Consider the following 19,177-nt stretch of genomic DNA (forward strand, 5'->3'; position numbering starts at 1 on the left):
TCGATTTGTTTCTATTGCTTCCTAGTCTATTGTACACAATGAAAGATACAAGTCAAAAATTTTTGAACTTATTTATGGTAATAAACAGCAATGTTATGGTATAAAAAAGCTTGGGGATTTTATTTTTATTTACGCAAATTACATTTTTTGAACCTTTTCAATTTGGTTTCTATGTAATGTATCATTAATAGGTAATAATTCTTGTATTAGTGATACTGTGGTAGCAGTGTTCTCACGTTAACAAAAATGAGATGAGGATGCTTGCTGATTTTGAAGTAGGTCTACCTTAAAAAAGTTCTGTAGATGATTAAAATGCTAAGAGAAATATGTTGAAGATGATGAGTAAAGCATTCTTGTTATATATTTATTTATTCATTGGATGGTTCACAAACCCATTTTCTCATTTATTCAAAATGGAAAAGCAATATATGATAGGTTCAAATTTTTTAAAATACACCCAACATTTTCTGTTGCAATAGAATAGGTATGGTCAGTATGGAGAAAAATAAAACTGAACGTCGGTCAGTTTCTAAACGTGATACCTCGAAGTGCCATCTGTTGGTCATCTGATGCTCTAATGTGAACTGTTCCAAAATTGAAGACAAGTTCCAAATAAATAGACTGGAATAATATTAATTGATAAGAGCGAAATATCTTAAGAAATGATTCTTTGTCGGAAATGAGGTTGGTCTATAATATAACAAAATATATTTGATCAATCCATGTTTATTTGATGTCCTCTAAGAAGAGAACCCAAAAAGGAATTCTTTGATTTTGTTTTAAAAACAAATCAGTTACCAACATTCCATTTTTTTGCCTCTATGATTTGAATGCAGCCTTATTATTTGGATTTAGTGTTTAATTTTGGAACAGATAACTACAAAACAATTTGGATTAGAGCATCAAACGGCCAACAGATGGCACCTCACGTTATAACGCCCCGATACTAATCAACCTTCCGTTTGATTTCTATCTATACTATATAGATCTATATATACTATTTACTATACTATTTAGTTATCTAGACAATAATGAATCTATATTAGAAATTGCAACCTATATATTATTATCCATTGATTCTTACAGACTTTGTTAGTTTGTTAACATGGAATGAATAAATAAAAATGTAACATGAATTAATGCATTGCCCATCATCTTCAACTTGGGCTAAAGCTTCTTACTCCGAGTCAGGGCTTTTCTCATATTTTTTTCGATATTATCATTTTTTTTATGGTTTTGACTCCGATATTAACACGAAATTTTGCACTGAGCTTGAAATAGTTATTCTTTACATGCGCGCTCAATACGATCTGTTGTCATTTAAATATTGGTTTCTTTCGCGAGTTTCTCATTTTGAACACCTAGTAGAGTTCTCAGTGGTTTTTCTAGTATTCACCTCATTTGAATAAATTCATTTCTTTCGGAGTCATTAGACTTCCAAAGATATCCTCCAAGTTTATGAAAAATCAAAATATCTCAAAAACGGCGAGTTTCAAACATATGAAACTCCGAACAAACTTAGATTCATTCAATTCATGACCTTAGAGTGTTCAATAACAAAAACATATTGAGTACTTATTTTATTCTTTCAATAAATATTCTTTTCAGTTTTCTCTGGTTCTGAAGATATGATCAGCTTGAAATTTTTATTTTATATCAACACCCATAATATCAAATATGTTCATGGAAGCATTGTTTTTTTTTTAATTTTATATGGTTCTGGTGAAGCGATCAACATAAAATTCCACACAAAACTTGAAATTGTCATTCTACATCTAATTCTCATTTTCATTACGATTATAAATCTGCAGTTTCGAAATTGACAGGAAAGTGAACGGCCATATTCAGGGAACCTCTAGTCCAGTGGCGACGCCAGATTGGCCGGAGTGGCCAAGGGGGGCCGGATTTTTGGGGGGGCCAAAGTAAAGCAAAATTATAGTTCTGCTAGTCTTGTAATTATTGTAGCCTTAGTATGTCAATTTTTAAGGGGGCTAGCAGAATTTTAGGGGGGCTGGGCTTCCTTCCTGCTTCTCCCCCACCCAGCGTCGCCACTGCCCTAGTCTCATTTTGACTATTTACCAATTACAGGATCTAAACTTATAGATACCATTCGAATTATCGGGTTCACAGCAGGAACGAAGGGCACGAAGGATTTTGGGAAGAATTTGTCATCAGTGAGTCGAACTTCATCGTTTGAGACTATTCCCGGACCAAATTCGGAATAGCAGCTTTTTCTGAAAGCAGAAAATAGGTGCAACGTCAAAAACGATGCCGAATAAAAGAATTCGCATCTATATGAAGAACTAAAGGGTGTTTTTTTAGAGCTATAGAACTTTAAAGTGCAATAAAACAACGATGAATAATCTAGTGGCATAACATTTTGAATAGGATTTCTGGCATATGCCCGCCACGGCTGGCTCAGATGTAGTCCAATCTGGACGTCCAATTTAAGATGACTTTTTCCAACATTTGTGGCCGTATATCGCCAATAATGTTGTCTCCCAAATGTTCAAGGGTTTGTGGCTTATCCGCATAGACCAATGCCTTTACATAGCCCCACAGAAAGTAGTCTAGCGGTGTTAAATCACAAGATGTTGGAGGCCAATTCACAGGTCCAAAACGTGAAATTAGGCGGTCAGTAAACGTGTCTTTCAATAAATCGATTGTGACACGAGCTGTGTGACATGTTGCGCCGTCTTGTTGGAACCACAGCTCCTGGACATCATGGTTGTTCAATTCAGGAATGAAAAAGTTAGTAATCATGACTCTATACCGATCACCATTGACTGTAACGTTCTGGCCATCATCGTTTTTGAAGAAGTACGGACCAATGATTCCACCTGCCCATAAAGCGCACCAAACAGTCAGTTTTTCTGGATGTAACGGTGTTTCGACATACACTTGAGGATTAGCTTCACTCCAAATGCGGCAGTTTTGTTTATTGACTTAGCCATTCAACCAGAATTGCGCTTCATCGCTAATGGACGTAGTGCGCAATACGTATTCCGTACAGAACCATTATTTTCGAAAGAAAATTGCACTATTTGCAAGCGTTGTCCAGGTGTGAGTCTATTCAGGATGAATGGCCAAACCAAACTGAGAATAAATTACTTGACAGCTGTTAAATCGGTCGCCATCTCGAACAGTAATGCCAACTTAAAGTTATATACCTCGAAAAAAAACACCCATTAGAAAGTACGAAAGTTGGCTTTTACAGCTGTTGCTTGAAAAGGAGCGACCACTGATTTTTAATCATCAGGGGACTGCCTATCATCCTCCAGGATTCGTAAATTCTAGGAGAGCTCAATGAACTAGGATGAGAAGCCATCCGGAATGTACAAAAAGAAAATGGAGATGCCTCTTGTGATGGTTGTTTTACTGACAAATATGTGAGGAAAAATCTCTAAACGGGCACGTCTTTGCGGGTGACAGGTGATGGTTGAAAAACCACCCAAACCTTCCGAATCTCATCAGTGTCACAGATGCCAGTGTTTAACCACGGACAGAGCAACTGAAGATTGCCAACTGCAGTGATCCCAAACCAGACAATTACAAGGTATGTCCCAAATTCTTGGAAGATGGGAAACTAAGCGTCTCCTAGAACAATGCATCGAAAAAGTAAGTCCCAACCTGCAGACCTAGAAGACCAAGAATACTCCGCTAAGATGAATAAAAAGCAGAAGCATTTGCTTCCAATGCAGACCGAACATTGCCGATGCAGACTTGGCAATATATGAAAATACGATAAAATGATATCACGGAAAACTCCCCGTCAAGAGGATATCACTGAACTAACCAACAGGGAGGAAGTTCAGAAAATGATCTCAGTACTTAAAAGAAGAACAACTCCCGGACCCGTGATGGTATCTCTAACAAGACCTTGTAATGGCTGTCGGACAACGCCGTTGAAGGTCCAGATAAATGGTAGAGAGCCACCATGATTCATCCCGAATTCAGAAAAGGGGTAGGAATTCCCTCAAAACCACTGCCCAGTCCAGATTCACTCGTTCAGAGCACACATCTCCAAGACAATCTCTGACCTCAGAGATACTGAAGCCGGAGATTCCCAAGATAGTGTGCTGTCTCTTCTTCTATTTTCAACATGCACAGCCGACATCACCAAGTCTGACCGATCCTATCTAGCCATAAACGAAGATGACATGGCAATGTCAAAATAGAAATTGGTAACCATTTACCTTCAAAACGACGTAATCTTTCTGAAAAAATGGTGAAAAAACATGGCTAATACATTTGTCCATGTCCATTCATTGACAGTACAGTTCTGAGTTAACAGTTGGGTCGTAGGGGAGCCGCTCATAGATAATTCTCTGCCAATCCCACCAAACAAACAGCAAAACCTTCTTGGCCGTCAATCTTAGCTTTACCACTGTTTCCGCCAGCTCACCACGTTTCGACCACGACGGTTTTCGCTTGACGTTGTCGTAAGTGATCCACTTTTCATTACCAGTCACCAATCGCTTTAAAAATGGGTAGATTTTGTTGCATTTCAGCAGCGGGAATTCAGTCCATGCGGTTTTTTGCGTTAACTCGGTTAGTACTCATGCATCGAGCATGTTCTTGAGACCAGCCTTATGCAAATGGTTCCAAACGGTTTTTTGTGCAATCTGTAGCTCTTGGAAAATCGAAACAGCGGCTTAGATGACAATCGGACTCGACTCGACAATTGGCCTTCCGGTGCGTGGTGCATCTTCAACATAGAAATTACAGGAAAGGAATAGACGGAACCAAAATTACGCAATATTGGCTTACAGTACCAGAACCATAAACACTATTTACATTTTCAGGCACCTGGCTTACATTTTCGCCGTTATCGATGGAAAACTGTAAAATAAAGCGTATTTTCTCTTTGCTAGTGTTCATCTTAGACGCGCGATCAAACTAAACTGAGTCAACTAATCACAAAAATGTCTGGAAAGTTTTTGTAGTATGAAATCTCGCCTTTCTAAAACCATCTAGTGTTATCCGATCGGAGTTACACAACGGTAGTTGTGTAGTTTAGTTTGCTGCATTAGTGGATGTCACTTTCTCGACACTTTTATTGAAAATATCATTTTAAAAGTATTGATTGAAGTGTTTGATTTATACCTGTTTAATTGGATTTTTATTATAGATTATTGTTTTAGTTCTGCAGAATATTAGGATTCTGTTGATTTTGTATTCGTTGAATAAAATATTGTTTTGGAGAAACAGAAACCATTATCGAGACTAGTCAATAGAGGAAACCAATATCAGAATTATACGAGTCCTAGACTCCTTTTCATCCCGATTTCAAAGGGGTTAAGTGGGATGAATAAGGATTGCCTGTCACCTTTGGAGACATTAAGAAAGGGTAAATTGACCGATGTAAATGCAATATCTAACGCCAATGTGTCCGTGAAGTTAGCACCCACTTTTTCGAAAATCAAGAATTTTTTTTTGCATTCGTTAGTAACTCGTTAGTAACTATTTGTAACACAAAAATTTTCGTTTTTAACCCAACCTATAATGAAAAAATGTCACTCCTAAAATGCGAAATAAGCACCCACTTTTTCGAAAATTAGGAATTTTTTTTTGCATTCGTTAGTAACTATTTGTAACACAAAAATTTTTGTTTGTACCTCAAGCATACTGGTGGAAAACATCGCATTCCGCTTGGGTGCTAACTTTGCATTTTAGGAATTTTTTTTTCATTATAGATTGGATCACAAAAGAAAATTTTTGTGTTACAAACAGTTACTAACGATGGACTTTCTAACTGAATTTTTTTTTTGTTTGAAAAATCGAAGAAACACGTGAAGTTAGCACCCCAGTGGAATGCGATGTTTTTCTACCTTGAGGTACAAACGAAAATGTTTGTGTTACAAATAGTTACTAAAGAGTTACTAACGAATACAAAAAAAAATGTTTGATTTTCCAAAAAGTGGGTGCTAACTTCACGAACTCAACGCTGATGGTTAGTTCTGAATTTACATCAGGAACGGCGTTAGGGTTAAACAGTGAAGCGACGACCGTTTCAGGCGCCTGTATTTGAGGGGCGGCAATTCGACGCAGTTTGCTGGCCGCCTTTTCTCATTTCATCCTGAATTAAAAAAAAAAACATGAGGTTGTTCCGCTCCGCTTCGTTTGTCAACAATCCGTGCAATAAAAATTTCCTAACCACCTTTAAGGCGGCCACTGACGAGGCACCCATGTTCGAGCGTTCGGATCATTTTACAGTCGGGCAGCTCGGGATACGGCCGCACGACTGTAAATCAGAGAATGAACTTGACTGCCCGACTGGAATCTCTTGGGTGCCTGGCTTCCAGATGCTCGAGAAAATGCCTCGTGAGTGGCGGGCATTACTAAACCGTCTGCAAAATAGATAACACATGGCAGCTCAACCAATATCAACAAAATTCCTTATTATCCTCATTGAAAGAGGGTTAAAACCATTAGGAATTTCACGAAAACGAAAAACAAAAATACCCTTGATATCTAATTATTTAGAAGCCGATATTTACACATTCAACATATGATAAATTCCTACGATTTTGCATTACAAATTTCGCTACTTATGAATGCCAAATGTTTTCAGCGGAACATATGTTTGTAATCCCAATTAGTTTCTAATATGTTTTACAATGTCATATTTTGTTTCGTGTTTTTCATGCTTTACTATGATTAATCTAATTTTTTTGTGCTGTTTTGTTTTATTAAGGTTAAGATCCCTTAGACCATTATATTGGATTTTTTATGTTTACAATTTACTATTTGTATTTCGATATTTTTGACTTATGTATATGTATTTGTTCTGTTTTGCTATTTACTTTATTCAACTACCTTCGAAATATTTGGTGTTATATATTAAAATATTTCAATATTCTTCATTCACTAGAATTTAATTTCTTTTACGCGCGATCGCAAGATTCTTCATCGGGAGAAGAAGAAGTTCTGTCTTATCATCGGGGTAGGTGCTATTTTTTTGGGTGGTTATGAGGGAGGTCATGTTGTTATTAATGCTTTTTCTGCAGGGGCGCCAACAAAATCTTTGCTTCAGGCGCCAAAATTACTCACTCCGGCCCTGATTAACATTTCTTCTTCTCACTTCGATTTTTATTATAAAATTTCTTTTCATTCAAACTGCCATATTCTTTGCAATAAGAGGATATAAAGACTATATTTTCGCACATCAATTCAAATAAGTAGTTCATTACGAAATCCTGCGCACGCAGTTTCAAAATTACATCTACAGCGAATAAAGCAGACCTTGAAAATCGTTCCACGGAAACGACCCGTTCCTCTAAATTCCTTCCCGAACATTATCTCGAAGTTAATCCCGCGGGATCCCTTCAGTCCCTCGTCTAAAGATTTCCGCGACAACCGCGGCAACGTCGCAAGGGATCATTGCGCCGCCTCCCCGCGCCTTAGGTCGATACCGGCGCTAGATATTATGCAACCATCGCGACGACTCGGTCACAGGATCGAAAGACACACATAGAAGTGACACAGAAAGGACGAAAGACACCGTGCCGCTCAGCTCCTGCTATGCTTTAGCGCCGGCAACGTTACGCGCCCGAGTCATGTGAACGGTGTGATAAGAGAAGGACCGACAAGAACGTCCAGAGAGCACGAATCTAACTCGACAGCACGGACGGAGCCTGAGATGTGACAGTAGGACAAGAAGCCGGTATCGAACAGTGACCACGCGGGTATTAAACGAAAAATTGAAGCGAATAGTCCGGAGTTTAACGAAAAAAAAAATTCTGTCGCGAACTGCTCGCTGGCTCGTGCATAAAATAAAATAACGCGACAGTTTTCGCCAGGACTTTTCCGAAGGTGAAAATGCTGGTCGAGAAGGACTTTTGAGAGTGGAGGAGACAAGGGGTGTGGAACGCGGTCCTAGAGGAAGTGGGTTTAGGGGAGTTATGGGGAAAAAGACGAGGAAAACTAGGTGGCGCACTTTGGCCATCGGAGGTAGGCTGTTTTCTAATCTTTACCCGGGAGATTTTTCAATTTTCCCGAAAAAAAATTTCATTGTTTTTACAATTTCAGCTTCCCAATTGTTCCAATAATCTTTTAAATTTTCAAAATATGGATTAACGAGAATACCGATTTCCCAATATTTGAAATTTTCAATTTACAATTTTTTCCTCATTTCGCACAATTTTGTAATGTTGTGCAAGCCCAAAACCAGTATCGCAGGTACCCCGACAGAATTCGAAAATGTTATTACCTAATTACCATTTAATTAATTCCAATGATAGTCCAATTATGTAAATATTTCGAATTCAATTATCTTAGGCCGAAAATTTCGATAGATCCTCGGTTTCGATATATTAAATGAAAAGAAAAACATTTTTTATATCTCTGATAAATTTTTGTTACATTATTTATTTTCGGTTTTTGCGCGCATCTTGTAAAAATGTGATTTGCGAATAAGTTCAATTCCATGTGAATATGTATGTATACATTTGATTAGATAACATTCTATATAACTGCGAATTCGAGTGATGAATTGGTTGGAGAACTTATTCTCTTCAAATTTTCCATAAGGCAGAATATTCTTTTTTCCAATTAAATTCATTCAAATTAAAAAAAGAATATTCAGCCCTCAATTGAGAATCTATATTTATATTCAAAGAACGGTTTTTCCATTTCTGCAGTTAATTAACTCTAATTCCTCCTAAGTAGGTAAATACCCAGTCAATAAAATAACTATCCATAAACGAATACAATTTCATATACAAATTTATGGGGAGTTGAGTTTCTCGTTTGCTGTAATTTTTTATTATAATGAATTCTAAGAAGTAGCTTGTTGGTATTTTCTTAGCCATTCGTTCGATCAGTGAATAATCAATTTTTTATAGTTACCTAATATAAAATGAATTATTGAGGTTGGCCTTGTCTTTTAAAACTACGTTCGATTGTTTACATTTACTATGTTTTCGAGTTACGCATTCGATCATGTTTCTTTCTGAGAAATACTATGTTCTTTCCTGATATTCATCGGAATGTCGCTCAGGGTTCTTACAATTATCGAAGGAATTTCTGATAGCCGCGTATTTATTTCTGATTTGCGTCAGTAATCTAACCTCAATTTCTCACGTGGTAGACTTTAAAATTGTTATACGTACTTGTGATGTTGTTATGATATTGTTATCTAACGAATTATTTGAATGTATCTGGTGAAAAGACCAATGAGTTGGTGTATCATTCTTTGGATTTGAAAATATATTTCCGTATTTAATAGATTCAAAACTCAATATATCGCGACAATTCTTTTTAATACCTAATATTTTTGTTTTTCTATTCTGCGAATTTATTTGATTCATTGAAATTCATTGTAATTCAAGTAAGGGTGTGCCTTAATGATATGCTATTATTTGAGGGGCGATTCTTGTAGCCATTTTAAGAAAAAAAAACTTTATATGAACGCTTGTCGTAAACGTGCTCACTTTTAAGATAGTTACCAGAAAAAAATATTTTTTTTTTATAAACACAGTCCACAATGATGCTATTACAGATATTCCTATGGAATTTGGTACACATTTCACTCCATGAAGATGTACAACAATTTGATTATTTTCATTAGTTCTGTATTCAATATTTTTGGAGTGAAATTGGTACAACACTGCTTTTTCTGAATTGAATTTTTTTTTGAAATTTCCATTCATTTCTGAACAAATTTGATATCTTGATTTTGTTTTACTTCAAGAACAAATTGCTAAAATTGTAATGGGGTGATTTTTGTTTGGAAGTCGTGTTTTTTTGAACGTTTGGGTTTTTATTTAAAAAAATCAAACGAAGAAAATTTATTTTTATAGAATTTTCATTCGATTTTAACCGACTTCTTTAACCAATACGTAAGCAATTTTCAAGGAATGGTCACCCCATGACACTTAGCAACTTTGAAGTAAAACGATTTTTATTTTTTTATAAGCTCAAACCATGCACCGAACAAAATAATAATCAAAAAATCAAATTAGTTCAGATATCAAAGAGAATTTCAAAAATTATTTTCAAATTCAGAAAAAGCAGTGCTGTACCATACAGACGCCACTGATGAATATGATAAAATTGTTCGCACAACTGAAAATGTATCTTGATGCAGTGTAAACGTGTACCAAATTTCATAGAAATACAAATCTGAAATGGCTTTATTTTGGTCATAAAAGTTAGCACAAAGTACAAATGTTTTTTTCTTTGAATGGCTCCAAGAATAGCCCCCTCAAATATTAGCTTATCATTAAGGAATCTTCAATATCTACAATATTATGTACATAGAGGTATGAAAATGATAGCCATGCGTTAGAAACGGAGTAGAAATGAGGGATTCCTCAGTACTTGGACTTAGAAACGGAAATACTCGAGCATACGTCATCAACAATGGCAATCTTTTCCAATTTTATTCATTTCCAAGAACCAACAATACAACATGACACACCAGAGTAGAATACTAAACATTGAATTATTGCAGTTCAACATTCATTGTTATGTGCAATTCTGTTCATTCATTTTAATGCATATCGAAATATTTTGGAGTGAATTGCATTCATCAGATTTTCGACAAATGTTACACAAATATATTCATTCATTACTTTGGCACTAGACTTACAATATTCTCAATTCTCTACAATACATAAGTTAATCCTAGGTTCAAAGGAATTGTCGTGATGTAATATATACGAACTGTCTAGATTGATTAATGAGAAAGCCGGTGATCGTTTGACTCTTCTTCTGTTAGCTATATTTTCAGTACCCTTTCGATTCCAAGATGAAGAAAAAACACTGAATTTTATTATTGTCCCATCTGATATAACAACCCATTCGAAATATATTTATCAATTTGAAAATAAATATCATTGTATGGAGAGTGTAGCTATGCAAGTTGTTATTACGAGTGAATAAATGCAACAGGGTAATTCTCTCTGAAAAAATAATTACAGTTTGCTATATAACTTTTTTCTCTAATTCTGTGGTTATTCCGTTCATTCTTCCACATCTTGTAGAACAAAATCGTGCGAGAATATATCAGAAACGCACAGTTTTCATGGTTATATTTTATTATTATACGTTGGTACTCCGAACTTTCCGCCACGGCTTTAGCTGTCAATTCATCAATTTGCCTTAAAGAAATCAGTACTGCCAACCAACATTTTTCAATGCAAAAATCACTAAATGATATTTATGGAAATATTTCGTTAATTTCAATAAAAATGCAATGAATTAGAGAAAATAATGTATAATACTCGTACAGAACTCTCATTCTACCACTCGTTCATTCCAAAACTCGCCACTTCGTGGCTCGTTTTTGAATTTTGAACTCGTGGAAGAATATCAATGCCTTCTGCACTTGTATTATAAATAACTATTCTTAAATGCTTCCTTTTTCGAGATACGGAGTTTTTAAATTTGACTACATATCGAGCTACATATTTATTGCTCTGAATTTTGAAAAAAAAATGGTACTCCACTGAGATATTTCAAACTAAGCATAAAAACGCATGAGAGATTTTTTGTTACAAATCGGAATTCAAAACTGATTTGGAGCTTGAAATATCTTAGTGGCCTATCATTTTTCTATAAAAAAGGGATGATTACCCGCATGTGCGCCAATGATGAAAGATAACATTTTTGATTGCATGTCAATGAATGCACAATAATCATCCAAAACCCACCAAATTTTGTTTGGATATCTACACTGGTTTCAGAGGAATAAATTGTCAGTTTTCAAGAAAAACTCGAGGAATAAAAATTATTTTTCCATTCAAAATTACACCTTGTATAAACTTTGCGGGACAAATCTTTTATTAAGTATTATTGTCATTAAACGTTTTCAATTATATAGGTATGTACAGTGCATCCCATTTTGGATGAGACAACCAGGTTTCTCGCTTGTTATAAGATAGAGCTTTGCGGTTTTCACGTTCCTGTCCTACTTTTTCGTGAAACTCGAGTTGGTCTGATCAGATTTTGCATAACTGTTTCCGTTCAAGAGATACAGGGCGATTTTGGAAATTGATACTTTTCGGACCCCTCCTATATCTCCGAAGTTATAAGAAATAATGCTGAGGTAAAAACTACGTCTGAATCAGAATTCTGCGTAAAATCCAGTGGCGTACTCAATTTTTTTTTCGCGGTATGGTTTTGAAGATTCAACACAAACCCACACCATGTATATCATTACTTCATTGAATTCGTTATTTTTTTCCCTTCTAAATGATGTATGATACTATGTAGGTAGGATGTTCAGAAATGTTAAAAAAAAACACCAAAACAACAAATAATGATGATTTTTTGTTAATGGGCAATGGATTTATCATAAAAGAAGAATCAATAATAATAACAATAATTCATAGCGATGACAGCTAGATCAGATTGGTTTTTTTCTCTCCAATGCCTACTTGATAAAACAATGCTGCCAAATGCAAAGTAGCCATAATAACAACAATGATGTTTGTATCATCAAAGACCTACTACTTTTGAAAATCAAAAGTAATAATCCAAGAGGATTATTAATTTTGATTTGATTACTATTAGATCTCTTAAGGAATCATAGTGAAAGACGTTAATTTTCTTCAAAAAAAATTCTGCCTCCAATTTCAGGTTATATATCATTGGATCTTTTTCACAAATCGGGATCATTTTCGTTTAATTTCTTATTTTTTTATGTTTTCCTTGAGTTCAAATACGTTTCATATTATATTCAGATATCTTATATCCCTCAGGAGTCGCACCAAGGCAATAGGATTTGTTCTGTGGTCTTTATCGTTCCTTAGAGATTAGGTACATTATTAATGAACCATGTCTGATGCTGCTACCTGTTTTTCCCACTTCCGTATGAAATCTACGGATTGGAGAGCTGAACACTATAATACTATATGTTCCTATTGATTTTAGATGCTGCTACTCAAAATGTTATCTAATCTCACCTGAACCTAAAATAAACAAAGGGGGACAGTCTAACGATGCGTTTCGTCATTTTTGTATGACTTTGAACTTTGTACCTCGATCTTTCCTCATTTTAAACGGAAGACGCTCGTTTTCGTGTCGTTATCTGATACTGTCGTGGGTTACATTGTGTAATATATTCTACTCATGAGAGTGTACGAATATTCTTATTTTAAAAAAAAAATCTTAATATACACTGCGCAAAAGAATTAACGCACATTAGGGAAATCTCAAATTTATTCAACAACTGAAGGTGTTCTCAATGATAATTATTTTTATCAGAATTATGCATGCATATGTTATCCACTTTCAACGTTTTTCTTCAATACAGATGTTTTTTCCCAGTAGGAATAAAAAAATATGAGATTATCAGATTTTGAATGTATTGGCTCCATTCTGAAATCAGTTCTCGATCAATTCTAGTGATCAATAGTTTTTCTTTCGTTTGATTTTCTACACTCGATCGCTATGCAATGCGAAACACGCAATTTGACCCAAGGAGAATGTACCCAAGCGGTATTTTGCGAGAAGAAGGGTGGACATACACAATAATTGCAGAAAGCTTTGGAGTTTCCCATACAAGTGTGTCCAGAATGTTGCAGCGATTCAGAGAGACAGGTATGTCCGAAGACCAGGACAGGGTAGACCACGGGTAACAACTGCCATTCAAGAACGTTACTTGAGAGTTTCTCCATTGAGACAACGGTTTGCAACCGCTCGCCTCCTTCAAAATCAGCTTGAGCAAACTCATGGGGTGCAAATTAGCACTCAGACAATGAGAAATTGCCTCAGAGAATATGACTTAAGGCCTCGTGTCGCGGCAAGAGGCCCAGCTCTTACCCCAGCCCATCGAAGGGCGCGTTTGGATTTTGCGAGAGAGCATTTCCATTGGGAAGAGGCTGATTGGGAAAGAGTGCACTGTGCATATCTTTCATGTGGACGTCTGTATACAAGGGAACGTCGATCACAATGGTAGAGGCAGTATCTAGACTGATCTGTGAAGAGAACTCTTTCCCAATCAGCCTCTTCCCAATGGATATGCTCTCTCGCAAAATCCAATCGCGCCCTTCGATGGGCTGGGGTAAGAGCTGGGCCTCTTGTCGCGACACGAGGCCTTAAATCATATTCTCTGAGGCGATTTCTTATTGTCTGAGTGCTAATTTGCACCCCATCACCTGGACATAGAGCTACCTGTAGGCAATGGGCAGAACACCACCAAGACTGTACATTTTTTGGACGAGTCACGATTCGGTTTACAAAGTGATATTCGACGAGAAAGGGTTTGGAGAGGTCCAGACACACTAGATCGACTCAGTTTCGCCCGAGTTGTGCTCTTTCAAGGTTGGGAGGGTATAATGTTCAGTCGTCGTACCCCTCTTATTATCGTTGAACGAACAATGACTGGTGCCATCTACGTAGAAAAAATCATTGAACCAACAATGCCTGATATATTGAGTATCTTCTGACTTCAGGAGATTTAATTAATTATTCATCAATAAATTGGACTGGAATTAGCTAGGCTACCTCAATGTTAGCCCTAAGTTGCAATGCTATGCCCCCGTCAGTAGGTTGCATCTTTTTTAACCAACTAGCCTCTCTAGTAATCAGTGCAGCATTTAAAGTGTTTAATGGATTCAAGAATATAATGGATATAATTTTTCACAGTACCAGTCCTTAGAAATATCACTTTCTAAACAGGGAACATCACCACGTGGTTGCCCAATTCTAAACGAAATAAGAAATAGTTCCTCTTACAAATAACCGATTTTTATGGGATTTTCACATAATTTCCTTAAACAATAATCTACATTGTAGAAAGTGAATATTTTCAATTTACGAATGGAAAAAAAGATTAAATTTCAGTAACTTTTCGTTTTTCGCGAAAAAATTGGTGATATTTTTCTTTGCACAAAGCAATGATATATTTTTAGAATATTTGTGAAAAAAAATCCACCAAAAATCATCACAATAGAGGTAAAACCACTATTTCGTGAAAGTCGTCGTATGGTGATGCTCTCCACTTATTTGCTTCGAAAAAAAAGAAAATGAAATGAATGTACATCTTCGTACACCGTATAATGTTTGGTCATCGCAGGAGTGCCAAAGAGGAAATGAATGGGTACCAAAATTTTCTCCATAAGGGAAAGATATAAATGATTAAATTGAATAGGCCTACCGTAGAAGATCATCTTTTATTTCAGATATTTGTAGTAGAATGATTTTCCTCTTTTTTTTCCTCTTCGAAACCCAACTTCTGACAATAGGATTAATCTACGACACCTTGCATATTAACAACGTACGACACTTTCCAGTCGCTAATGACACATCACTGTTTTTCTTCAAACGCTCGTCTAAAAATATCCGAATACCAACCTTAACATTTCGACTGCCGCATAGCAACGGCGTAAAATACCTACTGCGTCCCAAAGGTTCAAATAATGTCCGAAGGAGACCAGTTGGACAGTCTGAAGAGTATCGAGCAACATAACAAATTACTTGGCAGTCATTTTCCCGGCTCTAATTAATAGACCCATCTGGCCGAAATGCGATTTGCCTGTCCCAATGATTTCAATGATAGGTAACCGTTTAAACCGCCCATTAAACTGCTTGTATAATTTAATCTGCAGTTGGGCAAAGTGGGTACTTGGTAGGTTTGTGATTTTGGAGACTGCTTGTTTGTTGGTTGATCGAATGGCTGGTCAACTGATTTTCGTCTCTCGTATCACTGGCAGAACATCAAATAATTAAACTGCGTGCGACGATAAAACCGTCACATCAGTCAGACAAAGTTTTCCATCTGATCACGAAGAGATACCTACGACCTTATACCTGCTCATTTTGTATTTTCATCGGCTCCTTGATATTAGGTATGAGAATTCGAATACAGATGAAAAACTCAGCAAAAAGTCTGTGTACATATGTAGTGATTGGTTTGTGTATTTGTTGACAGAACTGACATATTTATATTGAAGGGCTTCTTTTCAATCCAGACGTTTCCATCATTTCTCTTCACCAACGGTTGATAACGTTATAATTAAATCTGAAAACAAAAAAAAAAGAACTAGAAAGGAGTAATAAATGTTAGTTTCCATAATACATATTAGTTTGAAGTCAGCTACTCGTTCTAAAAAAGAATCTGAAACTGAATGGATAAATTGAGAACCACCATGAAATTTTTAAGTTAGACAAGTATTCACCAAGTGGTCAATGATTTCTTCTACACCACACTTACATAGAATGCCATTTCAAGAGCATACTATTGTAACGATCATGACCAGTCCTAAGTCGATTTTAAATACACCAAGTTTTCCTAGGGAGATTGAAACCTGGAACTTTCTCTGAAGGATTTTTGTGGTATAGAGCAGTATCAGCTGACGTCACAGATGATAGGGGGGACATTCGACTGTTCACAAGACTCGAATAGACATCTGTTTAGCCAAAACTACTTCAAATCTATGTATCCTATCGAATGAGCTATGCATAATATATGTTTCTATTGGCTAAAATAGTCCACGTTCCACCCGAGGTTTCACCTCATGCCGATTCGGTTACTTTCATTGGCTGCAGCTATTTTCGAAAGAATAAATGTGGATACTCTATTTGAGGGGCGGCAATTCGGCCCAGTATGCCTTCTTATATTTCATCCTTGGTTCTTAAAAACTCTCTGCTGTGTTTGTCAACATTCTCTGCAAGAAAATCTACAAAACACCTGTTCTATTACCCTCCTTGAAAGAGGAGTAAGAGGAATTTTATATTTCATGCAGACGAAAAATAACACTACCTTCGCTTTAGAATTATTTGGAAGCTGATGTTTACACATTTAACATATGGAAAATTCCTACTATTTTGCATTGGAAACTTGTAACTGTTGAATGCCAAATGCTTTCAGCGGAACATATGTTTGTAATAGAAAATGGTTTTCGAAGCAATACTGAAATTTTACACTTACCCTACCGCTCTTCGAATCTTTTAGTGAGATAGGTAATCATTCTTCGTTCGCAGTGTCATGTAGATATGAAAATCAGATGTAGTACTTATGCACTGTTCTATAGCTTCGAAGAAATCCAGGAATAAATTATGTTACCTACAGACATACATTTTGTTTAATTATATATCGATTTGACTTTTCTGCAAAAGCAGGCACGTGAAGTATTTTTATAATAAATTTATAGTAAGTAAAAAAAACAGTAGAAACGACTTTAGAAACATGTTGTTCTTGATGTTTTTTCAGCAGGGACGCCAAAAAATCTTAGCTACATATGACAAAATTTGCGCCGGCCCTGATTGCCATAAGAATATTTTAAGTGAAGGTTGTTGAATAATGATATAACCATTTTTTATGGAGAATATTTAGACAATAACTCCGCTTCAATTCGCAATAATTTCAAGATGCACCATCATATATTTGTTTTGTTCCTGGAAAAGTCGGTTATAAAAACATTTTATCAAACATAAAAAAGTGCAGTGCAATCTAATGATTATTGAAATCACTTCAACGGTATGTTTATTCTCTTAAACTCATGAAAACTCACTTCGTATGATAGACAGGAAAATTAAAATTACCCATAATTTTATATGCGATATCATGAAGGTTTTGAATATTTTGTTGCTGGCTTAGAATTACATGCTGCATTATCGCCAATTACATAATAAACATTGACGATGACAATCATTCGGACAGAACCGACTGAAGATTGGATGAATTTTCTAATTATTTACGTATTATAAGGTTGATTACAGCTTTTTATGTTTCAATCCACAAAAACACGTGTAGCATAACGGAGATGCGCTTAGAGAGTAGCCATTCGTATGACATTATGAACGTTTACATGACAATGAAAAAAAATCGAGATATTTCTACAGTTATCCAATTATTTATGTCCAATAACTGCAGATGTTATTGCTCGATAAATAGGTATGTAAAATTAGTTCAGGACTGTACAACCCGACAACGGCCTTTACTCCTTAGAGTTTGCCTGAATTCTTTCTTTAATATCAATTTGTTTGCTCAAATGCAACAACAAATACATATATTATTACATTAAATTGTTAGTTCCTGATTCATTTTGAGAATGTGATACTAGTTTAGCTATGTAGATAAGCAAGAATAACCAAAATGTTGTTATTTATCTTCATAGTTCGATATATGGTTATTTGTTTCTCTTCATTATAATTATGGGGACTGCTGGTATGTATCAAAATTATTATTCTTCTGTAAAAATATCTTTTTGGGAACATGTCATCCGTTCAGGCTAACAGTTATTTGAATTTTTCAGAATAATAATTAGATTCTAGCTATGGGAGCATTCTAATTTTCAACATGCGTCCAACTTTTTTTCCGCAGTTTTTTCCGAAATTCGAGGCTTTATTGTAAAAAACTAAAAAACTTGTTTTACATTTATGATTCAAAGTGTTGTCCATCGCTGGCCACTACTTTGTTCCATCTTTCGGGCAGCGTACGAATCCCGCGTTGACAAAATTGGTCACGAATCGATCCAATTTTTTACTTCTTCATAATACCGGAAGTCCAGGTCAGCCAGGCCGTGTGCCATTGATCGAAACAAGTGATAGTCTGAGGCAGCAACGCCTGGAGAATACGGCGGGTGGGGTAGGACTTGTCTTTCAATGCTCAGCTCAAACGCATTAATTGTGTTCGATAACGTTCACCTGTAATTGTTTCAGTCGGTTTCAACAACTCATAATACACTATGCCGAGCTGATCTCACCAAATAGTGAGCATGACCTTGAAACCGTGAATATTCGGTTTGACCGTCGACGTGAAAGCATTGCAGGGATATCCCCATTATTTTCTGCGCTTGGAATTATGGTAATGAACCCATCTTTCGTCTCCAGTCACAATGCGATGCAGAAATCCGTTCCGCATTTGCCTTACAAGCAGCTATTCACAAGCAAACAAACGCCGTTCAACATCTCTCGGCTTCAACTCGTACGGCACCCATTTTCCTTGCTTCTGAATATTCCCATGACTTTCAGGCATTTTTAGATGACTTGTTGCGTCATTTCCAATGATCCTGCCAATTCTTGTTGCGTTTGACACGAGTCTTGATCAAGTAATGCCTCCAATCCAATGCATCTTCGAAAACCTTTTCACCTTCACCGCCATATGGTCTTCGAAATCACCGAGCTTTAAGCATTGAAACCACTCTCGGCACGTTTTTTCACTAATAACGGCCTCACCATATATATTTGAGAGCATTCGATGTGCTTCAGCTGCAGATTTTTTCAT

The 19,177-nt window shown here is 36.1% G+C and overlaps 1 protein-coding gene across 1 annotated transcript in view; it reads left to right on the forward strand.

Annotated features, from left to right (window-relative positions):
- Positions 1-7,453: 7,453 nt before the first annotated feature.
- Positions 7,454-19,177, forward strand: part of LOC123676920 — a 90,627-nt gene continuing 78,903 nt past the window's right edge. The window contains exon 1 of the mRNA XM_045613246.1: positions 7,454-7,953. Coding sequence (XP_045469202.1) covers positions 7,905-7,953 — 49 coding nt within the window. The 5' untranslated portion in view covers positions 7,454-7,904. The remainder of the gene's footprint in view (positions 7,954-19,177) is intronic.

Source organism: Harmonia axyridis, chromosome 3 (assembly GCF_914767665.1).
Source record: "Harmonia axyridis chromosome 3, icHarAxyr1.1, whole genome shotgun sequence".
In the NCBI taxonomy this organism is placed as follows: Eukaryota; Metazoa; Arthropoda; class Insecta; order Coleoptera; family Coccinellidae; genus Harmonia; species Harmonia axyridis.